Source organism: Chelonia mydas, chromosome 1 (assembly GCF_015237465.2).
Source record: "Chelonia mydas isolate rCheMyd1 chromosome 1, rCheMyd1.pri.v2, whole genome shotgun sequence".
Classification (NCBI taxonomy): domain Eukaryota; kingdom Metazoa; phylum Chordata; order Testudines; family Cheloniidae; genus Chelonia; species Chelonia mydas.
The window spans coordinates 221,117,891-221,143,244 of NC_057849.1; the positions used below are offsets into that span (position 1 = coordinate 221,117,891).

The window sequence follows — 25,354 nt, forward strand, 5'->3', positions numbered from 1 at the left end:
TGTTCTTTTGGTGGAACATGGTGTTCATGATAAGTAGGTCGTGTTCCGTGCCTTTGGTCAGGAGTAGAATGCCATTGGAATTGGTCTTGCCCACTCCTCCCTTTCCAATCATGCCATTCCAAAGCTCTGAGTCACATCCAACTCTTTTGTGTTACAATCACCAAGGAGGATAAGTTTCTTTTCGTTAGGGATGGCGGAGAGAATTTGGTCAAGGTTGGTGTAGAATCTTTCTTTGGTTTCATGATTGGCATCAGGGTTGGACCATATGTATTGATAAGTGTTGCATGCTGGGTCTTGGCAAGTGTAAGGCAGAGGGTAATGAGTCGTTCACTAATGCTAACTGGTAATTCTGAGAGTTGGTTGGTGATTTCATTTTTGATGGTGAAACCAACATCATGGATTCATCACTCCATTGTCGCCTTCTCCTTTCCCGAAACAAGTCATCACCTTATTCCTTGAGCTGTCCTTCTCCTGCACATCGGGCCTCACGCAGTGCAGCAATGTCAATGTCATGTCTCTTGAGTTCTCTGGCCATGATCACTATTCTTGGCTTTGACGGTTTACTTTTCAGGTTATCCATCGAGGTTCAGATGTTCCAGGTTCCAAATTTCATTGTTCAATTTTGACCACAGTGAGATGATGCAATTATTTAGTCAGGGTGCGAGGTCAGACAGACTATGTTTAGGGCACCTTTTCTAACTCCCTCCCCATGCAGGATGAGCAGAGTGAGTCCTAAAAAGAGCTGCTCAGTCATGGTTGCAGCTGCCAATTTGCACTCCTGACTCTGTCCGAAACCTTCAGCATTGAAGCTAGGATCAACCACCAACTCCTCTGTTGGGCTGGTCATGTTCTTCAAATTCTAGACAGTCAACTCCTGAAACAGGACATGTTCTCACAATTGAGCCATGGCCAATAGATATGGGGTGGGGAAGTTTTTTTTCAAAGATACCTTCAAAGCCAACATGAAAAAATGCAATATTGACATAAACTCATGGGAAACTCAAGCCCTTGACCGACCGAAACGGAAAAGGATCTCGTGGCAAGGATCCCAGTATTTTGAGATCCAATGAAGACAACAGCAAATAGAGAAATGGGAAAGGAGGACAGAACACATTGCAGCCTGACTCAACAATCTAGATCCTTCCCTTCCACCAGGAAATGTCTGCCCAACTGTGACAAGATCTGTGGATCCTGGATTGGTCTCATTAGCCACCTGCAGATCCACTAGCAATAACTGGCTATCATTTTATGGAAGACCATCATCCTTGAACTCTGAGGGATTGCCAACTGCATACTTCAGCTATAATGTTTTGTCCTTCCTCATTTTGTCCCCTGCATTTTTACATTATCTGAGCAGTGTGCAAATGTAATAAAATAGCCTGAGCATGTCGTCATGACTCTCTAGTCGCTGATCCCAGGAACTGTGCTGTCTGCTACTTATCTCACAGGTGAAGAAATTTTCCTTTATGTCCAGTGATAGAGGTCTGTTCTTTCTGATACTTAATATTCCTGCTTTGTTCCCTTCTGACAGCCTGTACTGGGCAAGGGTCATGGTTAACTTCCCCTTAAAGTGGATAGCACAATGCTGATGCCATCCAAATAAATATCAGTTGCATATGAAAAACTACATTAAAATAATATTATTGTGGTTGCAAAGTTGAAAGTTAGGATGTGCCAGATTTAAAATGATCTGTGCAAATTTAAGTCAGTCTCCTTGTGTATACAGTATACATTATGACTACAGCTGGTCAAAGCACTTTTTGAATTTAACAGTTTTTTGTTGAAAAAATGCGGTTTCATGGGAACATATTATGGTGACCAGGTGTTCTGATATTAGGGGCTTTGTCTTCTATAGGCAACTATATTTCTCACCCCCCAAAAAAGTGTCTCAATTTTTCACACTTGCAACTTGGTTGCCCTAGAACATATTGATTGTGATAAACAGGAAAAAGTTAAAATCAGTAACTTCAGGTTTCCTGTTTCATTTTGATAGTGTCAAAATATTTCATCTTGGTAAGATAAAAATGTTTGGTTTTGACTACCATTTCAGTTCACTACATTTTGATTTTTATATTAAAATATTTTCATATATACATGTATATAATGTTTGTTATAACATATATTAAATATGTTAATAAAGTTAAAATGAAATTAATGGAAACAATGCAAAAATAAAACTTTGACACTATTCAAATAAAATTTTGATATTATTGAAGCAAAACTATTGAACACTCGTCTTTTCAATAGTCCCATATCGAAATTGTTCAAAACTTTCATTTTGCAGGACACTTCAAAACTTCGGCTTTTCATTACAATTTGGAACAAATGTTGTTTTCAAAATGTTGGAATTGCCCACAGAACAGAACTCCACTTCCTGATCAGCTCTAGCTATGATGTAGACTTTATTTACAAGATCATATGCTCTTTTCCCTCCCTCCCCCCCCCCCCCCACAAGTCTCCTGCTTTGTTCAGTGCACAGGTTGGATGCATAAGGGGACTAAATTAAGGTTGCATGGACAACTGTAAATTTGGCATTTTTTGACTGCCCCCTAAATAAGTCTCTGACATTGTATAACCTTGTCTGATGGGACACAACACAGGGAAGGAGATGACAAAGAGCATAAATACATCTGAAAGGAGTTTGTTCCCAGTTAGGCACATGCGTGCACAGACTGAAATGGTGTAGGGGGGAAAAAACCCTTGTTCCTAATCATCCTCTCCATTACACATACATACATACCACTGTGGTATGTCAGGAGTGCAGAGAGAATTCATAGTCTTTCTGTTTCCCCTGGATTCTGTCTAGCAGTGGGGAAGCTGGTGGCAGTTTTAGTTTTCTGTTGTAGGGGAAGTAGACCTGGAGGAGGCATGCTTTTCCCATCTGCGCTGGGGGTGAAACCAGCAGAGGTCAGATCTTCCTGTGGAAGAAAAGTGGTAGATAAAGGACTCCCAGCTTGGGTAATTCAGCTGCTTGTGTTCCATCTACTGGCAGGAAGACTTGAACTATTGGCTCCTCCTGATGTTTTCACTTCAAAGTCTCCTATCTGATGAGTCCATTTTTCACCATCCATTCAAGACTCAGGAGGAGGTGGCGACAGAGGTCTGGGGAAGTTCAGCTCCCCAAATCCAGGAGAAGGGAAAGGTAGGGGAACTCTTCATACGTTCCCCAGAGCAGTTGATTTTACATTGATTTCTACAAGCAGAAAAAATATTCATTCTTCTTCTTTCTCCCAGAAGAGCTGTGTTTTATCACTTGTTTAAAAATGCTGTTTTGTATGTAATACTGACAAAACATACACAGTTTTTAGTAATCTTTTGGACAACTGCCACAATATGATTACCAGAGTTAAAAGTTACTCCTGCATTATAGTGAGTACAAAAGCTGTAGCCCTATTATTTCCTTCCCTTGACATTTGGAACAATAATGGCCCTTTCATAAGTAAGCATTGTACCAGTTTTTACTCTGAATAAAGTCAAATTTAATGGCCCAGGGTCCTTTTTAAGAGCACGTAGTGACTTTATGTGAAAAACGTACTCCATACATTTTTTATCTTGGTTTTGGATTGTTGTTGGACTCCTTTTTGAAATAAATTAACAAAGATTGAATGGAAAATATCATGCTTCAAGATGCTGCTTTATTGTAATGCAACATTTTGATATGTGTATATATGTTGGCTCAATTATTTTAAAGCTGATATTGTCCATGATCAATATGAAGTTACAATGGCTTACTTATTTCTCCTAATAAAATATAATTGATTTCATGTTTATCTCATCCATTGGCACAGCGTACCTCATTTTATTATTTTTATATAGTGACTTTTACCCCCAAAGGATCACAGCACTACTAAAATGCAGCTATTTTGGGGGGCGGGAAGGGAGAGTGGGCAGCAGCCAACCAATGCACGCTTCACTATGCCACAGAGAAGGAAATAGGATATTTGGGGCAAGTACACCCTTGCAATGCATAGGATTGTTGCCAGGTGCAGCAAACAATTTATTTAGTGAATTTAGCTCTTTCTGTTGAGAGATTATCAACTATCACCCTTGTATTATTTCCCCCACCCCCACTGCTCCTCTGTGTGTATATAAATCTCCTCACTGTATTTTCCACTGAATGCATCCGATGAAGTGAGATGTAGCTCACGAAAGCTTATGCTCAAATAAATTGGTTAGTTTCTAAGGTGCCACTAGTACTCCTTTTCTTGTTGCTCCATAAATACCTAAGATGTACTACTTGCCTTCCTCTAGGGAGCTACACCCTACCCAGACATCTGAGTTCAGGTGTTAACAGAACCTAGATTTAAACATCTGAGTTAGGATGAGATTTTCAAAGGCACACATCATTGGCTTTGCTATACTCCCATCGAAGTAAGTGTTCTGAGTGCTTTTAAAAATCCTAACCTAACTCAATGTGTGTGGGACTCTATTGAGAGGGGAGTGTTTGTTAGAAGCAGGAAATGGGCAATGGGAAGGATCATTTGATGATTACGTGTTCTGTTCAATCCCTCTGAAGCACCTGGCATTGACCACTGTCAGAAGACAGGATACTGGGCTAGATGGACCTTTGGTCTGACCCAGTATGGCTGTTCTTATCTTCTTACACCCATTCGTGTAGACATGCACTGTGCATACTATCTCACACTCCAGATTCTTCTCTAGCATGCCATATTTATCTGTGGAAAAAACAAGGAAAGGAAATTTACTCCCCAAAGTTTCCTTTAAAAGTGGCTTCCTATAACATCAAAGAAATCAGAAATATTAGTCAGTCCATTTTTTATTTTTTTCTAGTTAAGATGGGGTGCTCCTTTCTATAGAGGAATCATCTTTTATTGCACCTAGTTTTTGGAACATGTATGATACATGTCACTCTAATTTCTCTCAGCTAAACATTTACTTCCTTTTTCGTATTTTAGTTCTTAATTACAATTAAAGCGGAAAAAAGTGCAAGTGCATCCAATAGTCGTTCATTGTTGCATAGTATGATACATTTCATAATCTAGAAATTTTATTCAGTAAAATACTCCTCGGATATGTGTTTAGTTTAGAAGTCTCCAGCAATGATTGGCTAGTGAAGATTGGATGGCAGCAATATTAAATGATTGTTTTCTATATTATAAAAGCTCTATTGGGAATGAAAAGTGTGGTCGGAAAAGGATAATATAGACAGAGAAAATAGAGAAGCAAGATACATTGGTAGTGGGGAGCAGATGAAAGGTTGAGAGAGCCCTTGCGGTTTCTCAATGGTTTTTATTAAAAATGAAAAGCAATAAGAATGTACTAATTTAAGTCACTGGTAAGATATAATAACCTATTATACTCATGCCCATTCTTGGCTGCTCATTGACATTCTATTCCTACATACTCTGAGTGGTAGGTGGAAGTGTTCCCTTCTAACAAATGTTCCCCATCAGAAAACCTTCAGAATCAGCCCAGTTCCACCTCTGTTTTTTTTCTTTTCAAAAAGAAAACTCTTAAAGTCATCAAAGAAATCTCTTTACAAATTCTACTATATTGATTTTTTTGTTAACCCTATGTACAGTTAGAATCAAATGAGGCCCGATTTGATAGGCCTCCAGGCATTACCATAACCATGTTAAATAACAAAGCAAAGTCCCACTACAAGATTTTTAAAGGACGTTCTTAATATTGCAAGTCAAGCCCCATTTGAACAATTTTCAATGCATTTTATAAAAGAAAGAGATCTGCAAGAGGCAAAACACACATCAAGTGAAATAGGTATATCTGGAACTAGGTAAAATCACCCTTGTATTATTTGCATTCTTTCTGGAGTTGTAAATGTTATTTATACACTGCAAGGCAAACAGAGAGGCAGCTCTGGTCTGTTAGGCACACGTTTGTAGGCAGCCACAGACTGTATTTCACCGGAGAGGAAAGATGGTCTTGTTGTTAGAACCCAGATCCCCCAAATCCAGGGTCCTATGCCTCATTTAAAGTACTTGTTTGCTATGTACTTAGTTCTCCATGAGTAAAATGCGGATGATAATACTTTCCTACACCTTTCAGAGACATTGAGAGGATAAAGTCATTAACACAAGTGACATGCTCAGATACTGCATTCATAGGCACATAGAAAACCCTGTAGATGAATTTCTCTAGACTATTTTATCAATTACTACAGTTCATCCTTAGAGAGAACTTTACCCCAGAGCAGTAAGCTATCCAGTCAAAAAACAAAAACCCTATCTATAAAAAGTCAAATATAGTGGGTATGTTGTGTATGGTAATTTCGTGATGTGGCTTTGCCCAGTGTAAATAGAACCACTGTCTGGCTGCACCAGAAGGAAGACAGAAGACCATGGATTTTGTTGATTAGGCCACAACTTTATTCACTTACAATATCTGGGAGTATATGGCAACAAATTGTATGGTGCAGGTCATCATCCTTTCTTTAGTCATTTCTACCTAACCCTAGTTAGGTTCCAGCTATCGTGCTGCCCTCCCCTCATATGAAGTTAAAGCGGGGAGCTATAAAAAGATGGGGGTTGTCTTTCTGCTCTTCCAAATGTAGGTGCCGCAAACTTCCTTCCTCAGCTCCCTTAGAGATTTGGTGCAAAGTCCCTTTAAGCATTTTAGCACTGATGGGACAACATGGATCCTCTCTAGGGCCCAGGTCCCGAAACAACCCCATTAAAAACTTCCAGACTAAGACCCTGCTATAAGGATTTGGATAACCCCTCATCCTACTGGCAAACATAAAGTCCAATAGAGGACCGGAAATCATAGGTGATGCCAGCCCATGAATTCCCAGAGACACCATGTATTGTAGTATCCAATCTGCCCTCCCTCCTCTGAAATTGTACACAATTGTTAAAACACCTGTCATAGGCCCTAAACATTTGTGGTGCTACTGATCTCCATACTATGCATGAGACAACATATGCCAAAGTTCCAGAGTGCTACCATTCCTCATTGGCCCCCAGTGCCAGCTTCTAACATTTGTCCATCTGAAATCAAGACAATGCGTCATATTTGCCAATATTAATCCTGGGCACATGCTTGGCAGCGAAACATATCGTAAGATTTAAACATTGCAGTACAAATGCCCTTACCAGCCTCATAAGCCTGGGTGATTTGGAGGACTGGCAATTGATAACAAGTACCACTACCATGTTGTCACTCCAAAAATGCAACTTCAATCCTGATGAAGCTTGGAAAGCCAAATGGAGTTCACAGATAAACACCTTGTAAAAGATCCAAGGCAGAAGATCCCTGGCTTTGATCGCCCACAAAGTTCTTGGGCAACTCTAAACCGTATCCACACAAACCATGGCAGATGCAGATACTTGCTGCACAAATGGAAAATTAAAGATTCTCCAGTGTGCGACTGTGGTCACCCAGAACAGACTATGGAACATGCAACAGCTCAGTGCCCGATTCACAAATAAGAAGGAGGCCTCACAGTAATACGCTCTGCTACTCCAGACGTAATTATCTGGGCTAGCCATCTAAATGTAAAATTATAGTAGTTGCTCTACATTTACATCAGCTACATGAAGACGATGACTCCAAACGTGTGCTTTTGTTTGCAAAATCAGTTATCCAAGTAGTTACTGCTACCAAAATGGGAAAAAAATTCCCAGAATGTTATATCCTTTGCTATCTCTTTTTGTATCCCATCCGAGGGCCATTTCTGAGCATACAACCTGCCTTGGTAAAACGGTCTAAAACCTGAATGCCCCTGAATGAACCTCTAAATCTGCCTCTATCACCTATTCCTCCCTCCAAAAGGACATTGTATTACATTGATTCAGAAACTGTTCCAACCCCCCTAAATCCTTCATCTCTTTATTAACCCTTATAAAATGGTTTGGCTATGCTATTTCTATGGTAGCAGTTGAAAGTCGGGTGCAAAATGCCTGCCCTGGGATCGTCACTCAGCATGCAAAGTTAAGATGCCCAATAATACTGCAGTGTAACCTCGTTAGCTACTCTAGTCTTCATAATCACTCCCAGAAGTTCCCCCAGCCTTTTCTAGAACATAAGAACGGCCATACTGGGTCAGACCAATGGTCCATCTAGCCCAGTATCCTGTCTTCTGACGGTCACCCAGGCCAGATGCCACAGAGGAAATTGACAGAACAGGGTAATTATCAAGTGATCCATCCCCTGTTGTCCACTTCCAGGTTCTGGCACTCAGAAGCTAGGGACCTCCAGAGCAGGGGGTTGCATTCCTGACCATCTTGGCTAATAGCCATTGATGGTCCTATCCTCCATGAACTTATCTAATTATTTTTTTGAACCCAGCTGTACTTTGGGCCTTCACAACATCCCCTGGCAATGAGTTCCACAGGGTGACTGTGCGTTGTATGACGAAGTACTTCCTTTTGGTTGTTTTAAACCTGCTGTCTATTAATTTCATTGGGTGACCCCTGATTCTTGTGTTATGTAGAGGAGTAAATGACACTTCCTTATTCACTTTCTCCACTCCATTCATGATTTTATAGACCTCTGTCATATCTCCCTTAGTCATCTCTTTTTCCAAGCTGAAAAACCCCACTCTTTTTTTTAACATCTCCTCATATGGAAGCTGTTCTATACCCTTAATCATTTTTGTTGTCCTTCTCTGTTCCTTTTCGAATTCTAATATATCTGGGAGAGTCTAGATATATCAGCCCACATATCTAACTAAATCTCCAAATAGGTCAGCTTCATAGAGGGCCCCCTCTGTTTTTTCATCAGTCACAGGTACCCTCAACCTACCAACCAGTGCCTGGAATGTGGCTAGTAGGCTGGAACACTTCTCAGAATCTGCCCTGTCTGCAAACAAGCCATCATCCAAATAACGTGCCACATGGTATAAACCAGACTCCTGTACCACTGCCCATTCCAGCAGTGTACTGAATTTTTTAGATTCTGAACAGGAGATGGACAATTCCATCAGAAGTGACTTAACAAAATAAAACTGACCCTCAAGACAGAAAACCAAAATATTTCAATACACTGTCAGTAATGGAAAAGCAGACTGGATGTTGCATTTTGCTAACAGCACCTCCAGGTCACAGGTCTTGACCATGCACACAGCCTCATGGAAGGAAGAATAATGCACTGAACATAATTCAGAGCCTATTGCATCATTAACTGAACTACTCCATGGGTATGAAAGGTGGTGGATCGAGTAATACTCTCCAGGTGCCTTCGTAGAACTAAACCCAGTGGAAAAACCCAGGGGTTCTTTATAGGTAATGGTTGAATGATCCTGCAACTCTGTTAGCATTTACTTCCTGTGCAATCTTTTTCTTTACAGTATGTCTCAACCCTTCTGTGGACATTACGTGATCTCTTAGCCCTGTATAGAATACTAACTCCTGATGTAAACCTTTACCATAAATGTGCCCTGTCTGTCTTTTTAGGGTAATCCCAAAAGAGTACCCGTAACACTTTGAGCTTAACTGGAGACAAAGCTTTTTCCAGTACCCTTACTGCCAGCTCCCCGCTCCCCACACCCCTCTCCCATTATCTACCCTTTGCTCCCTGTCCCTGTACCGTTGGGCAATGGGTGACGGGGGTGGATTTACCCCCCCCCAATTTTCTATCATATTGGGGCCTTCCCTGAAAGCTATAGCAATTGAAGACTACATGAAACACATCTCATAAGCATATATAAATCTGCCCAGTAAATGTTATGCAGAGCATCAGATCTCTGTTGGATTTGCTAAGTAATAAATCGGCCGTTCTCATTGTGAACACCTGGTGCCCCTGATATCATTCACTCTAAGCAGACCATGTGATTCAGGATGTCCCACTGAATTCTAGCCTGTTACAGACCTCAGTCTCAACTGCTCATCATAGTTAAACCAAGCCATGCCCCCAAATGTATTGTGTGTTCACTGTATGATGATCATACATTTGAATAATGCTGGGCTTCTTTTTTGCCCTTTGGTAATGCATATGTCAGAGCACAGCCCCAATTTTACAAATCACACAGTGATCTTTCTTGCCTATGTATCAGAATGCAGGGTCAGTCTGTTAGTTTCTGAAGTGCCAAATCTAGTTCATTTGCAGAGAAAACAGGCAAACCAGATTGCATTTATCTTGTCAAATGGATAAATAAGCGAAGTATGTTTAAGCTATCAATATTTTAGGCAGAACTTTTGTGTGTGTGTGTGTGTGGCGGGGGATTACTCACAACCAAACTTGCAAGATAGAGGGGACAGCGGTGAGAAGACCAAGCAGTTTTAAAGATTTATTTCACCTGTCTTTTCCTGAAACCAAAAAGAAGCGTGTGAGGCATTACTTTTCCAAACCTAATTTTAAGTGTAATGCCATGGAAAATGTTCATAGACTTATTGTTCTGAAGTGATTATCCTTTAAATCATGGCTGTTTCACTGGCTGCCTTCATCTGATCCTGAAACTATAAATGAACTCCAAGGCTTTGATGTTGAGGGTTCGAACTCAAAGGAGATTTTCAAGGTCTTTGAAGTTGAGCTCTAGAAGGGACAATGCACTGTGCACTTATTCACTGGGGGAGTGCTGTCATCATAATACAGCTGAGTCTTTGCCAGTGTAAATTTATCATGGGTGTTTGAAGTAGCTTTATTGCATCGGTTTTCCTTTTATTTCAAAGTCAGGACATGGCTAAAAATTGGTGGGCTTCTGTTCCTGTTTCATTGTATTTGTGTGAAATGAATAATGTATCAAAGGCAATATAATTTGGACAGAATTTTGTGGAATATAAAAAGGAATCTTTTGGCAACCGCTCCCCACCTTTTTAAAAGTTGGTGTAAAAAATAAAATAAAAAGTTCAACGATGTTTCCACTTCCATGTCTAGTTTTCCTTAGATGATGACAAACAGGTAAAATGTCATTGATGAAATTAACTCCAACTCTAAAGGCTCAAAATTTGGAGGAAGCCTTTGAAATTTAAAGATCATGGATGTGCCCCTCACGTTGCCGCAAGGTTGCTCTTTAAGAACCTGATCCTGCAATGAGAGCTTTGTGGATGGACCCCCGATGCTCGCACGGATCACCACTAAAGTCTGTGGGGCTTTGCATGGATGCAGGGGTCTTGTGCATAGATCATTGCAGGACTGATGCCTAAATTGAGAACTAGCATGCTGTGACATATGACATCATAAATTCATGTAGCGAAGAATGAATGTAGGACCCAGCCCTTTGAAATGTGAGTGCTTCCAGTGTCATGCTGTGCACTCTCAACTTTAGATCGGTGGATGTTAAGGGCACTCAGCACCTTCCATCACCGGGCTCATGTTTGGTACATGACATTAAAAGCAAAGTGAACAAAGTGCTAGAAAAAAATACTTCTGGGAAAAATCCTGCATTCTTAAAGGGATGGGTTAGATGTGTTTCCAACACTCACAATTTTATCACAAGCCTTGCAATATTTGCTGTTTTTTCTAAAGGCCCCAGTTCCTGGAAGTATGTAAGAATCATAGTTTCTGGGTGTTTTTAAGTAAGTTTCTAGTCCTTGTGCTTGTGAAGAAAGGCTTGAAAACATGACCCCTCCTCCCCCAAAGGCTCAAAAAACGGAAGGCAAATAAAAAGAACTTGCGTTTAAACATCTCATTATTATTTTTTTTGTGGGCCTGACATGATTTTTGAACATGTGTTGACAATGTTGAGGTGATGATCATAGTTTTTGTCTCTTGTATCCTGTTACCATTACAAGATGCACTCACTTTAGTACGCTGCCTACAAGAGGCAAGCTTTGTGAATAGTTCTTTGGAGAGTTAACAGTATATCACATTTTATAGGCCTCATTGTAACTGGGAACAAGATACATAGAAGAGGGTTAGTTATAATATACCCTCATAAAAAATGTGTGTGTTCTTTGTGTGATATTGGTAGTTATGTGAATATTATAGGGAAAGTAGCAAGAATACAGCACTGTAAATATTATACTGTGGATTTAAGATCTATCTGTAATAAATAGTAATTTACAGTGTAAGTTCATATGGGTAGGGACCATGTTATATTGTGCACTGGAGCAGCTCTAGCACAATGGGGTCCTGATCCTGACTGCAGCCTCTTGGTGCTACTGCAGCATAAATAGTAGAGGGGTTTTTGTGTGTGTGTTCAGGGGCCCATTTGGTTAATTTTATTGATAATAATGAAAAAATGATGGAGCTGGCTAATGCCTAGCATAGTGTTCAGGTCTCTCAAAAATCCATTTCTTTGCAAACACGTTTGTAGTTGAGATAAGAAGCAAATCCATTGTGAGGGTAAACAGATACTGTGTGAGCTTCGCCATATAGTTCTACCAGTGCACTTTGGTCCTTGCTTCTCGTGCTGCTAATACTTCGTGTTTCAATCCTTGAACTCTGCCTGTGGTACTGAATTGCACGGTGGCTTATTGATATGAACATTTGATTGAAACCACCAAGCTCATATCACTTGTGACCTGAAACAGATTAAAACAGAAGTCTTTACAGATGACAGGCTTGAAGGTTTATCCTCTCAGCTACCTAGCCCCAAAGAGCTATATACTTTTTTTCTGTAATTTCATGGTCCTTTTGTTGGAAACGAGTGCCATGGGACTGGGAATAATGACATGCTGTGACTGGCTGTTTCAATAAAGACAGGATTATGATGATGAGGGTTTTTTTTCTTTCTATCCTTGCCTGTTTGTATGATAAATATACAAAACTCAGCTGGTAGGTCCATCTTGATATTCCAAGCTGATATTATTAACTTGTGAACAAAGAGCTAGACTAGGGCAACTGTTTTTTGATATTTGAAGTTTGAAAGGTGTGTTTTGTGTGGAATTACAAGAGCCGTACCAACTTCATGAACAACACACATTTTGGTCTCAGTTCAGCAGACGCGTCAAATATTTTTGTAGCCTGATTCCATGCTTGGTGCCCCTGGTTTCTGAAACTTTACACACTCTTATATACATGTAGCTGTTCCTTGGACTTGTATTAGATTTTTTCCCAAACAGTTTCTGTTTGCTTATAGTGCTTGTGGAGTGCTTGTGTGCTATTAGATTATATTAATTAAGGATAAAAAATGAACGTACAATATTTCTCCTCATACCCAGCCCTAACCTAATGCTCCATGGCCCTGTCATAACCCCTAAGTTACACTGCTTTGATAAGGAAAGGCATGAAAGGGAAAATGGGAGTGGTGTGTAATTATAATTGTCTATATTTTCTTTTGTTTTTTACAGTCCTTTTGTAATTACAGCATAATTCCAGTGAGGTTAAAGTTTACTGGCATCCAACTTAGCTGCAGTTTCCGACAAGTATTATCACAGGAATCTAGCTATTATGCATGAGTGCCATGTCTGTAACCACGAATGCATCCGATGAAGTGAGCTGTAGCTCACGAAAGCTTATGCTCAAATAAATTTGTTAGTCTCTAAGGTGCCACAAGTACTCCTTTTCTTTTTGCAGTTATGAGGTAACTCATCAACAAGTATTAAGCATATAAATTCTTAGGGGGAAAAAAGGGCATCTGTGTTTGGATGCTCACTGCGCATGTTATCCCATGGAGTGGTGCCACAGCTTCTCAGTCCCTTCTGTATCTTTCCTTTTACTGGAGTACTAGGCCTCTTCTGAGCAGCTCATACCAGTGACAAATTGTGATTTTTGTAGAAGAGTATACTGTACTATAACTTCACCCATCACATGAGGGTCCATTGTGAATCTGTATCAGAAAAAGTTAAAGCCTAAGGACAGACTTTTTAGCCCAAGTTTAGTTTCATGTTCTAAATGCCAAAGGGGACTTTTAGCCTCATCCTTCAGAAATTTTGAGCCCCTAAAAGAATGCCCCTAAAAGAATGAATGGTACTTAGGAGGTGGAATGAGACCTTTGGGCAAATCCAGAATACTTGTCTACGAGTTCATTTCTTTATCTTTATTTAGAAACTGTTCTTGAAGCACAGAATCCTAGAAATACAGGGCTGGAAGGGACCTCCAGGTCTAGTCCATCCCCCTGCGCTGAGACAGGATTAAGTACAGCTAGGCCTTCCATGTCAGGCATGTGTCCCTCTTTTTTAAGAACTGCCACAACCTCTCCAGGGAACCTGTTCCAGTGCTTAACTATCCATATAGTTAGAAAGTTTGTCCTACTATGCAATGTAAATCTCCTTTACCGCAAACTAAGCTGATTACTTTTTGCCATGCCGTCTGTGGGTATGGAGAACAGTTGAACACTGTCCCCTTTATATCAACCATTTACATATTTACTATTATCCTCCTGTCCCCCCCTCTTTTCTAGATGAAACATGCCCAACTCTTTCACTATTTACTTATAAGTCATATTTTCTAAACCTTTTATCATTTTTGTTGCTCTCCTCTGGACTCGCTCTAATTTGTTTGCATCTATTTTAAAGTGTAGCGCCCAAAACTGGAGACCGTACTCAAGCTGAGGCCTCACCAGTACTGAGTAGAGCAAAACAATTACCTCCCATGTCTTATATACACCGCTCTTGTTAATACACACCAGAATGAGGTTTGCCTTTTTTGCAACACCATCACACTATTAACTCGCATTCAATTTGTGATCCATTATAATCCCCAGATCCCCCATAAGGATCCCCAGACTCTTTTCTGCAGTACTGCTGTCTAGCCAGCATATTATATTTCTTTTTAAGGGTTTACTAAACCCAGAAAAGGCCTGTCATTCCACTGATAGGCTAAGAAAGGGTATTAGATATGTGTTGCATTGCTACGAAACACTGGGGGCAAGGTCTCAACTGTGGCCCAGGCTCGACACAGCACAGATCAGGGATGATGTGACAAGGTGGCATAAATATCTTTTCAGTATATTCATCAATGATTTAGATAATGGCATAGAGAGAGTACATGTACAAAGTTTGAGGATGATATCAAGATGGAAAAGGTAGTAAGTGCTTTGGAGGATAGGATTAAAATTCAAAATGATCTGGACAAACTGGAGAAATGGTCTGAAATAAATAGGATGAAATTCAATAAGGACAAATGCAAAGTACTCCACTTAGGAAGGAACAATCAGTTGCACACATACAAAATGGGAAATGATGCTTAGGAAGGAGTACTGCAGAAAGGGATCTGAGGGTCATAGTGGACCACAAGCTAAATATGAGTCAACAGTGTAACGCTGTTGCAAAAAAAGGAAACATCATTCGGGGATGTATTAGCAGGAGTGTTGTAAGCAACACACAAGAAGCAATTCTTCTGCTCTACTCTGTGCTGATTAGGCCTCAACTGGAGTATAGTTCTGGATGCCACATTTCAGGAAAGATGTGGACAAATGGGAGAAAGTCCAGAGAAGAGCAACAGAAATGATTAAAGGTCTAGAAAACGTGACCAATGAAGGAAGATTTGGGGGGGGGAGGGGAGTGTTTGTTTAGTCTGGAAAAGCGAAGACTGAATGGGGACATAACAGTTTTCAAGTACATAAAAAGTTGTTACAGGAGGAGGGAGAAAAATTGTTCTCCTTAACCTCTGAGGCTAGGACAAGAAGTAATGGACTTAAACTGCAGCAAGAGAGGTTTAGGTTGGACATTAGGAAAAACTTCCTAACTGTCAGGGTGGTGAAGCACTAGAATAAATTGCCTAGGGATGCTGTGGAATCTCCATCATTGGGGATTTTTAAGAGCAGGTTGGACAAACACCTGTCAGAGATGGTCTGCGTAATACTTAGTCCTGCCATGAGTGCAGGGGACTGGACTAGATGACCTCTCTAGACCTATGATTCTATGAAAAGCTTATTTGCACTGTTAGAGTAGCTTGCAACCTGCTGGAATTTATACCACCATAATCTCCTCTTCACTCCATGTAAACAAATTAGTAAATTTTAAAATAGACACTCCTGTTTTCAAATTCCCTCATCCCTGTTCTCTTCAATACCATATATCTGCAGTACACTACACTAACATTGGCCTGTCCCCAATTGGTCAAATTGCTCTTTTGTTAGGTAGTTGCCTACAATCTGAAGATCATTGTTGCAGAAGTTGTCGTCCTAGTTCATTTTCTCCGTCTCTAATAATGTAATCAATATTTATGCCACATTAATCACTATGGTGTCTAAAAGCCTTTTGGCAGCGATAGCACCTGAGGACTCCGACAACATTTTTGATTCATAGCAATGAACTGAGCTGGACTGAAGACTTGCTTTCCCTCTGACAGTTTTTGAGAACTGAGACGTAGGAGTTTAACAGTGGTGTGTGTGTGTGTGATGCTATCATATATTTAGGCTTGGAAGGATTAGATTTCTGTTGGTAGATGTTGTTAAGCATTGATTTCACTGCACACGCATGCACAAACCAACCAAAATATAATTTCCATTGATGATAATTTACATTTAAAGGTGGGCAAGGTACGAAAAATGATTTGACAACTTATTAGAGCTTGATTTAGGATATTTACTTTCTATATTTTGACGTGCTATTGACAATTTGTGTTTTGTTATAAAACTATAACTTATTGAATCTCAACATGTACTGTCATTAAATAATTGTGTGACCCCCATAATGTCCCGTAACTTTGAAAATTTAAATAATTTTAAAAATGCTTAAAAATAACATTGATATTATCCATCAAAATGATAAATATAATAATCAAACTCTGCCAAGCTTACATATATTATTCTCTCTAATATACTAATTTTATGCTATAAATAGTATATTAGAGAGACTTATATGACTGAATTATTGTATTATGTATATATTTTAAAGATGAAGCTTGTATTATATGTCTATTACACTATATAGTGTATTAGAGAGAGGGGTGTGTGTGTGTATACACTCAATAATGCTCTCAGTGTATTTTAAAGATGAAGCTTGTATATCCTCAGAAAAGATATCATAGTTTTATGGGTTTTCCCAAAGCAGATTTTTAGTGTAATTTAGTTTATGATGGAAAATTATTCCCTATTATCACAGCTGGGTGAAAGTAACCTCCAATGAAGCAAACACCCCTGACTTCTGCCATGGTAGCCTGCTGTTATTGCAGGAGCATTATGGCCACATAGGTTTCAGAGTAGCAGCCGTGTTAGTCTGTATCCACAAAAAGAACAGGAGTACTTGTGGCACCTTGGAGACTAACAAATTTATTAGAGCATAAGCTTTCGTGGGCTACAGCCCACTTCATCAGATGCATAGAATAGAACATATAGTAAGAAGATATATACATACACACACACACACAGAAGGTGGAAGTTCTCCTTTTTTACCTTGGGGCTACAGTGCACTGGGTCCCCAGATTCTCCACTTAAGGAAAGAGAGGGCATTAAATGGTCCTTTATTTATCCCCAGTGAATGATCATTCTAGCCACTGTTACTCTTCCATATTTTAAATCTTTTCATTTTCCTTTTGTGAAGTTATGAGTGTAATATAATATCTCATTGAAAGGTGACAGGGCCAGAAAGAGTTAATTAACTCACAGACTGACCTGACCCATGGCCGAACTTTAAAGACTTGCTAGGAAGATATGTTAATGAATAGAGCTCTGAAATGCAAGCCTGCATTGTTAGAGATAGAAGGATAGGTGTTTGCTCAGGTCTTGTGATGTAAGCAAATAAGTCTTGTCTATTGCTATAGCTTTGATTCAAAGATCAAAAAAGGAATATTAACATTTAGGAAGACACTTGAGTGAAATAGTATTATTGTCTATATGTCTCTTTGAAGGTTGTGGTAACCTGTATCTGAACTGTTTAATGGATAAATTACCTTGTGCTAATTGCCAGGATGTCTGGGAGAAGGAAAGTTAAGCCTATTGTTTTCTCAGGCCCAAAGGCTACTGGAAATGTATAAAAACCTTGGGACACAATCCTTCTTCATCTCAGATCTGCTTTGGGTTTCAAGAGGGGGAAACCTTAAGCCATAAGAATTGAGATCCCCAGTCATTGACTGGAGTCACCTTGAATATGGACATTGAACTATAACCTATGGACTATTTCTAAAAGGACTTTTGGCAAATACAAGCTCATCTCTGCTATATATCTGACCCTCAAGAATTGAATTCATGTCTGTATGTATATTGATCTTTTAACCAACGCTCTCTTTTTTCTTTTTTAACAAATTTTAGTTTAGTTAATAAGAATTGACTATAAGCGTGTATCTTGGGTAAGATCTAAGATATCATTTGATCTGGGTCTGGGGATTGGTCATTTGGGATTAGGAGAACCTTTTCTTTTTATATGATGAAAAAAGATTTTCAGAATTTATCATCATATGTTTGACGTGTGTCTGGATGGAGGCCTGAGGCTGGATACTTTAAGGGAACTGCATTAATTGGAATTCTGAGTAACCAGTGAGATAATACAGAAGCTGTTTTGTGCTGGCTTGGTAACAATAAGTATTGGAATATCCACGAGCGTTTGGGGTTTGTCGGCCCCGTTCTGTTTGCAGTTCACCCTATATGAGTGATCTCAGCTGGCTCCCACGGGCAGCACCGTCGCACCTTTTCCTTTTCCTCTTCCTCATATGTAGATTCCTCAATCTATTTGTGTCTTTAAATGTGTATTGGTGTTTTCATACTTCAGAAATTATTCTGGACCACTCAAGCATATTGGCCCAGGGCAAGGGCGTCTTTATAAGTGTCACTCTTGTTTCCAGGTGTAGCAATTATGAGCTTGCAATGTGAATCTGTAACTTATATAAAATAAAGAAAATGGTAGAATGACAAGGTAGGTAAGATAATATCTGTTGTTGGACAAAGTTCTGTTGGTGAGAGACAAGCTTTCGAGCCAACACAGAGCTCTTCTTCAGGTCTGGGAAAGGTTCTCAGAGTGTCACAGCTAAATACAAGGTTGAACAGATTGTTTAGCATACAGACTTTCTCCTTGATGCATATTCTGTGGTATCTGAATGCCTGGCTAGAGATAACAGATTACTTGGCGTGTTTGGGATGGTTGATGGATCTGTGAAGGTAGGTGTGATGAGCTGTGGATTTCATGTATGTAGTTGACTGCAGGGACTACTTCTGCTAAATAATACCTTGTATTTAGCTATGATACTAGGAGTACCTTTCCCAGACCTGATGAAGAGCTCTGTGTAAGCTCGAAAGCTTGTCTCTCTCAGAAACAGAAGTTAATCCAATAAAAGATACCTTACTCACCTTGTGTCTCTGATATCCTGGGACTGACCCGTCTACAACAATGCTGCATACAAAGTAGTAGAATGGGTAGCGAACATCTCGCTACACCTCACCATGGTTTATAATGGACCTCCAACAATGCTAGTGCCAGAAGGACTTTATAATCATCAGTGGGGAAGTGAATAGATGAATTTGGTGGCTTGAAGAAGAAAAGAGAATTGGTGAATGGTACCTTACTGAGACAGACTGAGTGGGTGGGGTTGAATGGCAGTTAGCTGGTGTTCGTTACTGAGTTGAGGGTTAATTGTGGGGCTGTGTGTTTGCCTCATCTATATGAAAATGATTTATATGAATATGTGAGCGAGAGAGTGTATGTGCATGTGCGCTGAGGTATGGGATTTATGAATGGGAGCGTGTGTGAGAGGTTGTGTAAAGGGAAGGAAAGGTTGTATTGAGGGTTTTGTGCATGCATGTGTGTTGGTGTGTAGTGGTGTTTGTGTGACTCTGTCCATAGACAAGCATGTGCATGTAAGGATAAAAAATGTACTTCTCTGTCATATGAGAGGTAGAGGTGGGGAGGCTGTATGAGCTGGTGATCATGTTAATGTAGTTTTGTGGGTGAACTGGTAAATGTTCTTACTGATTTTGCAAGGCTGAAATATATATTTTTCCATGTATGTGTGTGAGAGACAAATTTAATAAGTAGTTTTATTTAATTAATTTTTTAAATCTGGAAAGTATTAATGTTGCAAATCACTTGGGGTCTGTTTTTTGTAAACTTGCAGGAGTTTTGTAATTTTGTGTGACTGTTTATCTCCTCCTTGCTTTCGAGTAAAACAAGAGGCAGATATAATTTACATCATCTGTCTTTACGCATAGTGTCAGCACGAAGCGTTTCCAATTTAAAATAGGAGACAAAAAGACTGTAGAAAGCTCATAGTAAGTAAATGCTTTGTGTAGGGGATGAGCAAACCACCAAAGTTTGGTTGTTTTTTTTCTTCCCCTTTTGTTTTTGGAGGTGGAGGTGAGGGGATGTGTTTTTGTTTTGTTTCAAACAAGCCTTCCTTTTTAAAAACTCCTTTCCATAAAAGTGATGGCTCCATCAAGTAACATGTTATGTCAACATGGTTAACTTTCTTTACTTCATTTTAATGAACAGTTCATTAGTTTTAATTTCAGTTAATGTAAAGGTAAAGGAGAGAGGCCCTGAGGAAGATATTTTTAACCAGGCATCTTAATCAACTGTGCTTTTCACTCGTGTTTGCATTATGTGCAGGCAAACTAAGTTGGCCTTGTTTTCACTTGCTGTGCTAACAGTTACAATGAATGAGCCAAGTTCTCTTCTTGTAGTGGAGCTACATCACAGGTTTATAATGAATTATGTGCAATATAGAAAGATGGGGCAGATCTGGGGCTAATGATCAATAATAAAACACTTTTGTGTGCTTTACATATACATATGTGACTCTTAAACAGGCTATAACTACATTTTGAAATCACGTTTTAACAAGTAAGATTGGGTATGAAGAACTAGAAAGATTGACATCACGTTTAAATTATGTCTATACAAATGCTTAAAAGCAATTGGCCATACTTCGTAAAGTACATTAGCTGGAAGTTTCCATTAATTTTCTTTTGTGCTTAGACCGACAGTTAGCTCTTCTCTTGCGTTGTGTTGACATGTTGTATGGGAGGAAGGGAGGAGTTCAACTTACACTATTTCACAATAACCAAGTAAAGCAAATTTTAAAAATACAATAGTGTTGACTTTCTTTGCCTGTGTATCAGGCCAAGATCTTCGCAAGTGAGTAGTGATTTTGGGTGTCTGAATTATGAGGTGATCTTTTAAGGAGGCATGTTTTTTGAGAGAGTGCTGAGTACCTACACTGTAAAAATTAGCCACCTTTAAGGTCACTCAGATTGAGTCCACAAAAATAACTAGTCTGCTTTGAAAATCTTTGCCTTACTGCTGTAAAGCGTATGAGATATTTTCAAAACTACAATGGAATTTATTTGGGGGTTTTCACATTCTTGTCATTACGTGAGCGTAGTCAGCTCGACATGAACGTCCACGATAAAATGATCAACATTTTAAATGCCTGTTTTTACTATCAGATATGATATCCAGGAAATTTCTTCTAGTCCGGGGGGTGCAAAATGGTAGGTGTCTCTTTACAATAACATGGCTGGAAGCTGGCAGGCTATGCCAGACCCCCTCTCTGCTCAGGAACAGAGACTGCCCCGTCCGTTTTGTGCTAAGCTGCAGAAAACTTGGAGTTTGAGGCTTCCAAAAGACTTTCAGATTACCTCTCTCAGGGTATCTCAGGTACCATATCACTGTTAGTTTTACTTGCTCTTTGCTTTATTAAGCAAAATGAGGTATAGCAGCCAGTACTTTTGCTTTTACCCAGATAAGGAATACAGTAATTAAGCTTTAGTTTGATCGGTGCCATATTTATAATTTGGAACATTCTGAACATATGGTTATATGAATGGCAAGATAAGAACTCCTAGACTACTTAGGTATTGAGGGTCATGGCATATGTTATTTGAAAGATAATTTCCCTAGATTGGCAAAAAGTTTGATGTCACAAGGTATTACCATATGTATACAAAATGGGTATTTTGTCTAACTAGCAGGACTTAAACTACTTCTACGCTCATAGGAGTTAAAGATAGTACATCATTCAAATGTTAATTTCCTTTAGATTTGGAATGAAGTTTCAGGTTTGAGCTGTGACCTCAGTGTCATGATAATTTGGCTATTCTTACTACTAGGGCTGTGTAAAATGTGAACAATGAAATAGAAACCTGTGTTTTTAGTTCTTGAATTTTCTTTTAATTTCACACACAACATGTATGAAACATCATAAGGTTTTGCTTGAAAATAAGATTTTAGTGAAGCAGTTTGAGAGAGCGGAGGGGAAGAGGGAGTGTAATTCCATTCCTGTTGTGTATTCATAAAATGTATATTCTTTCATGCTTATGTCTCTTCACTTTTTTACTCTGTTGTTCCTTACTTTAGTCTAATTTTTTCTTGATATTCTTTATAGATTTTAGATTTCCTAACTTTTTGGGGGGTCTGTACTTTCATAGCTAATGAAAGTAGTTACTGAAAATGTATGTACAGTTTCTTTAAAATCTACCCTTCAAGATGTATGCCTATAACATGCATTATATAAAACAGAAGAGTAATTAGTAATTTTTGTGCCAATACTTTGACATTCAAATGTTTGTTCCATGAAAATGAATTTTCACATTAAAGTGTGCAATATTTTGAAGGATCGTGTGTGTGTGTGTGTGTATGTGTGAGCGAGAGAGAGAGAAACTGGCATTTCTTTCAAAAATCCAATATATTTCTATTTTAGTTTTATTAGGGTAACACAATTAGATGTGTTTTTACACGCCTGGCTATACCATGTCATTGATTGGATTCTTCAACTGGTTCATAAGAAGAAGAATATACTCACCCTTCCTGAAAACAAAGTTTTCTTTAGAGTTTTGGAAAAACGTTAAAGCCCATTAACATCAACTACAATTACATGTATCTGATATTAAACATGTCTCCCCGCCCCCTTTATCTCTCTCACTTTTTCTCTTTATCTCTTTCACTTTGAATTTAACTAGTATTTTAAGAGCTCAATTTCAGGTTTCAGTTTCTCTCAGCAAAAGTAGTTCATGACCTTTATTATCAAGCTTAAGTTTAGCACCGATGAATAAGCTGCCAAATATGCATCATTATTATATTTTTGACAATTTGACAGAGGAAAATGTCTGTTAGAAAGATAAAGTATTAGTAGATCACCCACATATCTACAGTAGCCTTAATGAAAGGTTAAAGCATTGACAGATAAGTGGTTAAACAATTCTAGCATTGTACTTTCTGCAGTACTTTGAAGCCATTATGTTTCATTTATAGTTAACTTGCCCCATTCAGGGCATAGATAAAATGTCAGTCATACACTGTAGCCCTGAGGTCACAATTATATGAAAGCTTCTTTGACAGAGTATAAGTGATTTGGGATAAACAAGAAAATGTAGAAAATGTTGTTTACTTTAAGGATCAGCAGTAGACTTGGACTGTATTTTCAGTAGGCTTAAACCATCCTTACAAAACTACAGTACTCTCAATTTAAAGGAACAATTATCACATTTGTGAGCCCCAAAATTTGACCTACTATTCCTTGTCTTGTATCCATCCATTTGCCAACTCCATATAATTCTGATAAGTTTTTCAAAAGGGGTTAATTGAAATACGGAGTAAAAATGATTTTTTAGAATGTTGAAAAATACCTTTAACTTTGTCCTTTTCTAAGAAGTCAAAGCTGTGATGGTTTTATTAATTCTCAGCTCATTCTTTTTCCTACTCTTTATAGCATTTCGATCAGGAGTGATAGCAAATCAGAGAATAAAACAATGAGTGCAAGGTAAGAAAATGATTGACCTGATTCTGTTAGAGCTATCATTAACATAGGAGATTGTAGTTCAATATTGACTGTGGTGTAATCTAGCCGGGGGGAGGATGCTTTTATGAACTACAGTTTTAAAACTGACTTAAAAGAAGTGAAAGGAGCAAAACCTAAACTAAAACTAAAGCACTGGGCTCAAGGGAAGATTTTTGCAAGTGCATTCAGTTCTGTAGTAAACCAGCTGCAGAAGGGGTTTCAAATTCCTACACTAAGCCTGAGACCCACAGATCTGCCCTCTATCCCCAAAGGTCAAAGGGCATTTCTCCTGCAGGCATAGTGGCAGCTTGTCCAATAAATACAGGACTGTTACCATGACACAGAAGGATCATTATATTGAGTAAGCTGACAAATAATTGGAACATTTCTTCAAGTCTGTCTACAAGAGGGAGTTGAGAAGACAAGCATAAAGTGGGTATATATGTTCTCTTTGAAAGACAAGCGGGTTTAAGAAGTATGCCCTTAGTAACTTTTCAGAGAGGTGTCACTGATAGTTTTATTGAATAGGCCTACCAAAACCGGTTGGAGAATTAACAATATTGGACTTGGATCCTACATTTGGACTCTTTGCAGGAATTGAGTGAAAAAACATTTTGGTGAACACAGGAAATAGGCAGACATTGATAAGGATTTTTTTTTTTTACCCTGAATTATTAATTCTACTGATGTTTGCACTAAACAATTTTCAGGTTGGTCCATCTAAACCCTAATCTATGTGTTTTGACACAGTGAACAAAAATGTTATTTTCTTCATCTTTTTGAGTAATGTGCAATAATCAGTTTAATTCCATGATTTACGGTGACATAATAGGCTGTAAATTCAATATCCCCCCCACCCCCCCCCAAGATAGAAATTATATTGTAGAATCTCATTAACTGAATTAGCAAATACATATGGGATAGAAACTAAAATAGGCTCTCTTGGTTTTGGTTTTGTTCAACAGAAGGAAAATATTAGGGTAAGCATTGAGGAAAAACTAAGAATAGTTGAGCAGTAGAACAAGCTACCCAGAGAGGTTGTGGGGTCCTAAAAACTGGAGGTGGAAAGCAGCACAATACACTTACTAAGCAAGGGTGGTTTATGGATAATGAAATCAGTATTGCCCAGTTATGTTGTATGGTGATAGACCAGGAGACCCACTAGAGAGTCTATCCATCCATGTGTTACTATAATGTATGAATGTATGACTCTAAAATTGACTTTTTTCATATTTAATTTTAGTGAAATATTTACAATGGCTGATCTTTACTTAGCATTGCTCGGCTTGAATGCTCTTTCTATGACTTTCGCTTAATATATTTTTCTTAATTCTTATATATGTAAAGACCAAACGGTAAAATGTAAATATGCTCATATGTTCTTCTTCTTCTTCTTCTTCTTGCATTTCCTTGCCACCAATAATTTAGTGCTCTCCCTATTGAGCATGTGTGTTTGATAATATGATTGCTGATACATGGAATGGAGGAGAAGGTGGTACTTCTCTGAGTTTAAAAGGAGGATTTCATGGTGGATCAAACTTGACAAACGAGGACCTCTATATTAAAAGACAATTGAAATGTCGTGGTTGTGTCAATCTCCCAGTGTTGAAAAAAAAAGTAAAATTTCATGTCCCTTATAAAAGCAAACCAACAGGTACCAATTGTACCATAGTTGAAAGCCCTCCCTTTAGCTCAAACATTAAGGAAGCAGTGTGGTCTAGTGGACTGGGGCACAGGAATCCCGGTGTCTGTTCTTGGCTCTGCCAGAGACCTGGGGCAAATCATTTTCCCTCTGTGCATCAGTCTCCTTATCTGTAATATAAGGATGATGATACTGACCTCCTTTGTAAAGTACTTTGAAATACATGGATGATCAGCACTAGATATTATTAGGAGTGATTTG

General features: G+C 38.8%; 1 protein-coding gene across 1 annotated transcript in view; it reads left to right on the top strand.

The window, feature by feature from the left end:
- LOC102940290 (potassium voltage-gated channel subfamily KQT member 1-like) overlaps positions 1–25,354 on the top strand; it is a 742,437-nt gene that overhangs the window by 251,953 nt on the left and 465,130 nt on the right. Inside the window, exon 12 of the mRNA XM_043532723.1 lies at positions 23,383–23,433. Coding sequence (XP_043388658.1) covers positions 23,383–23,433 — 51 coding nt within the window. The remainder of the gene's footprint in view (positions 1–23,382; positions 23,434–25,354) is intronic.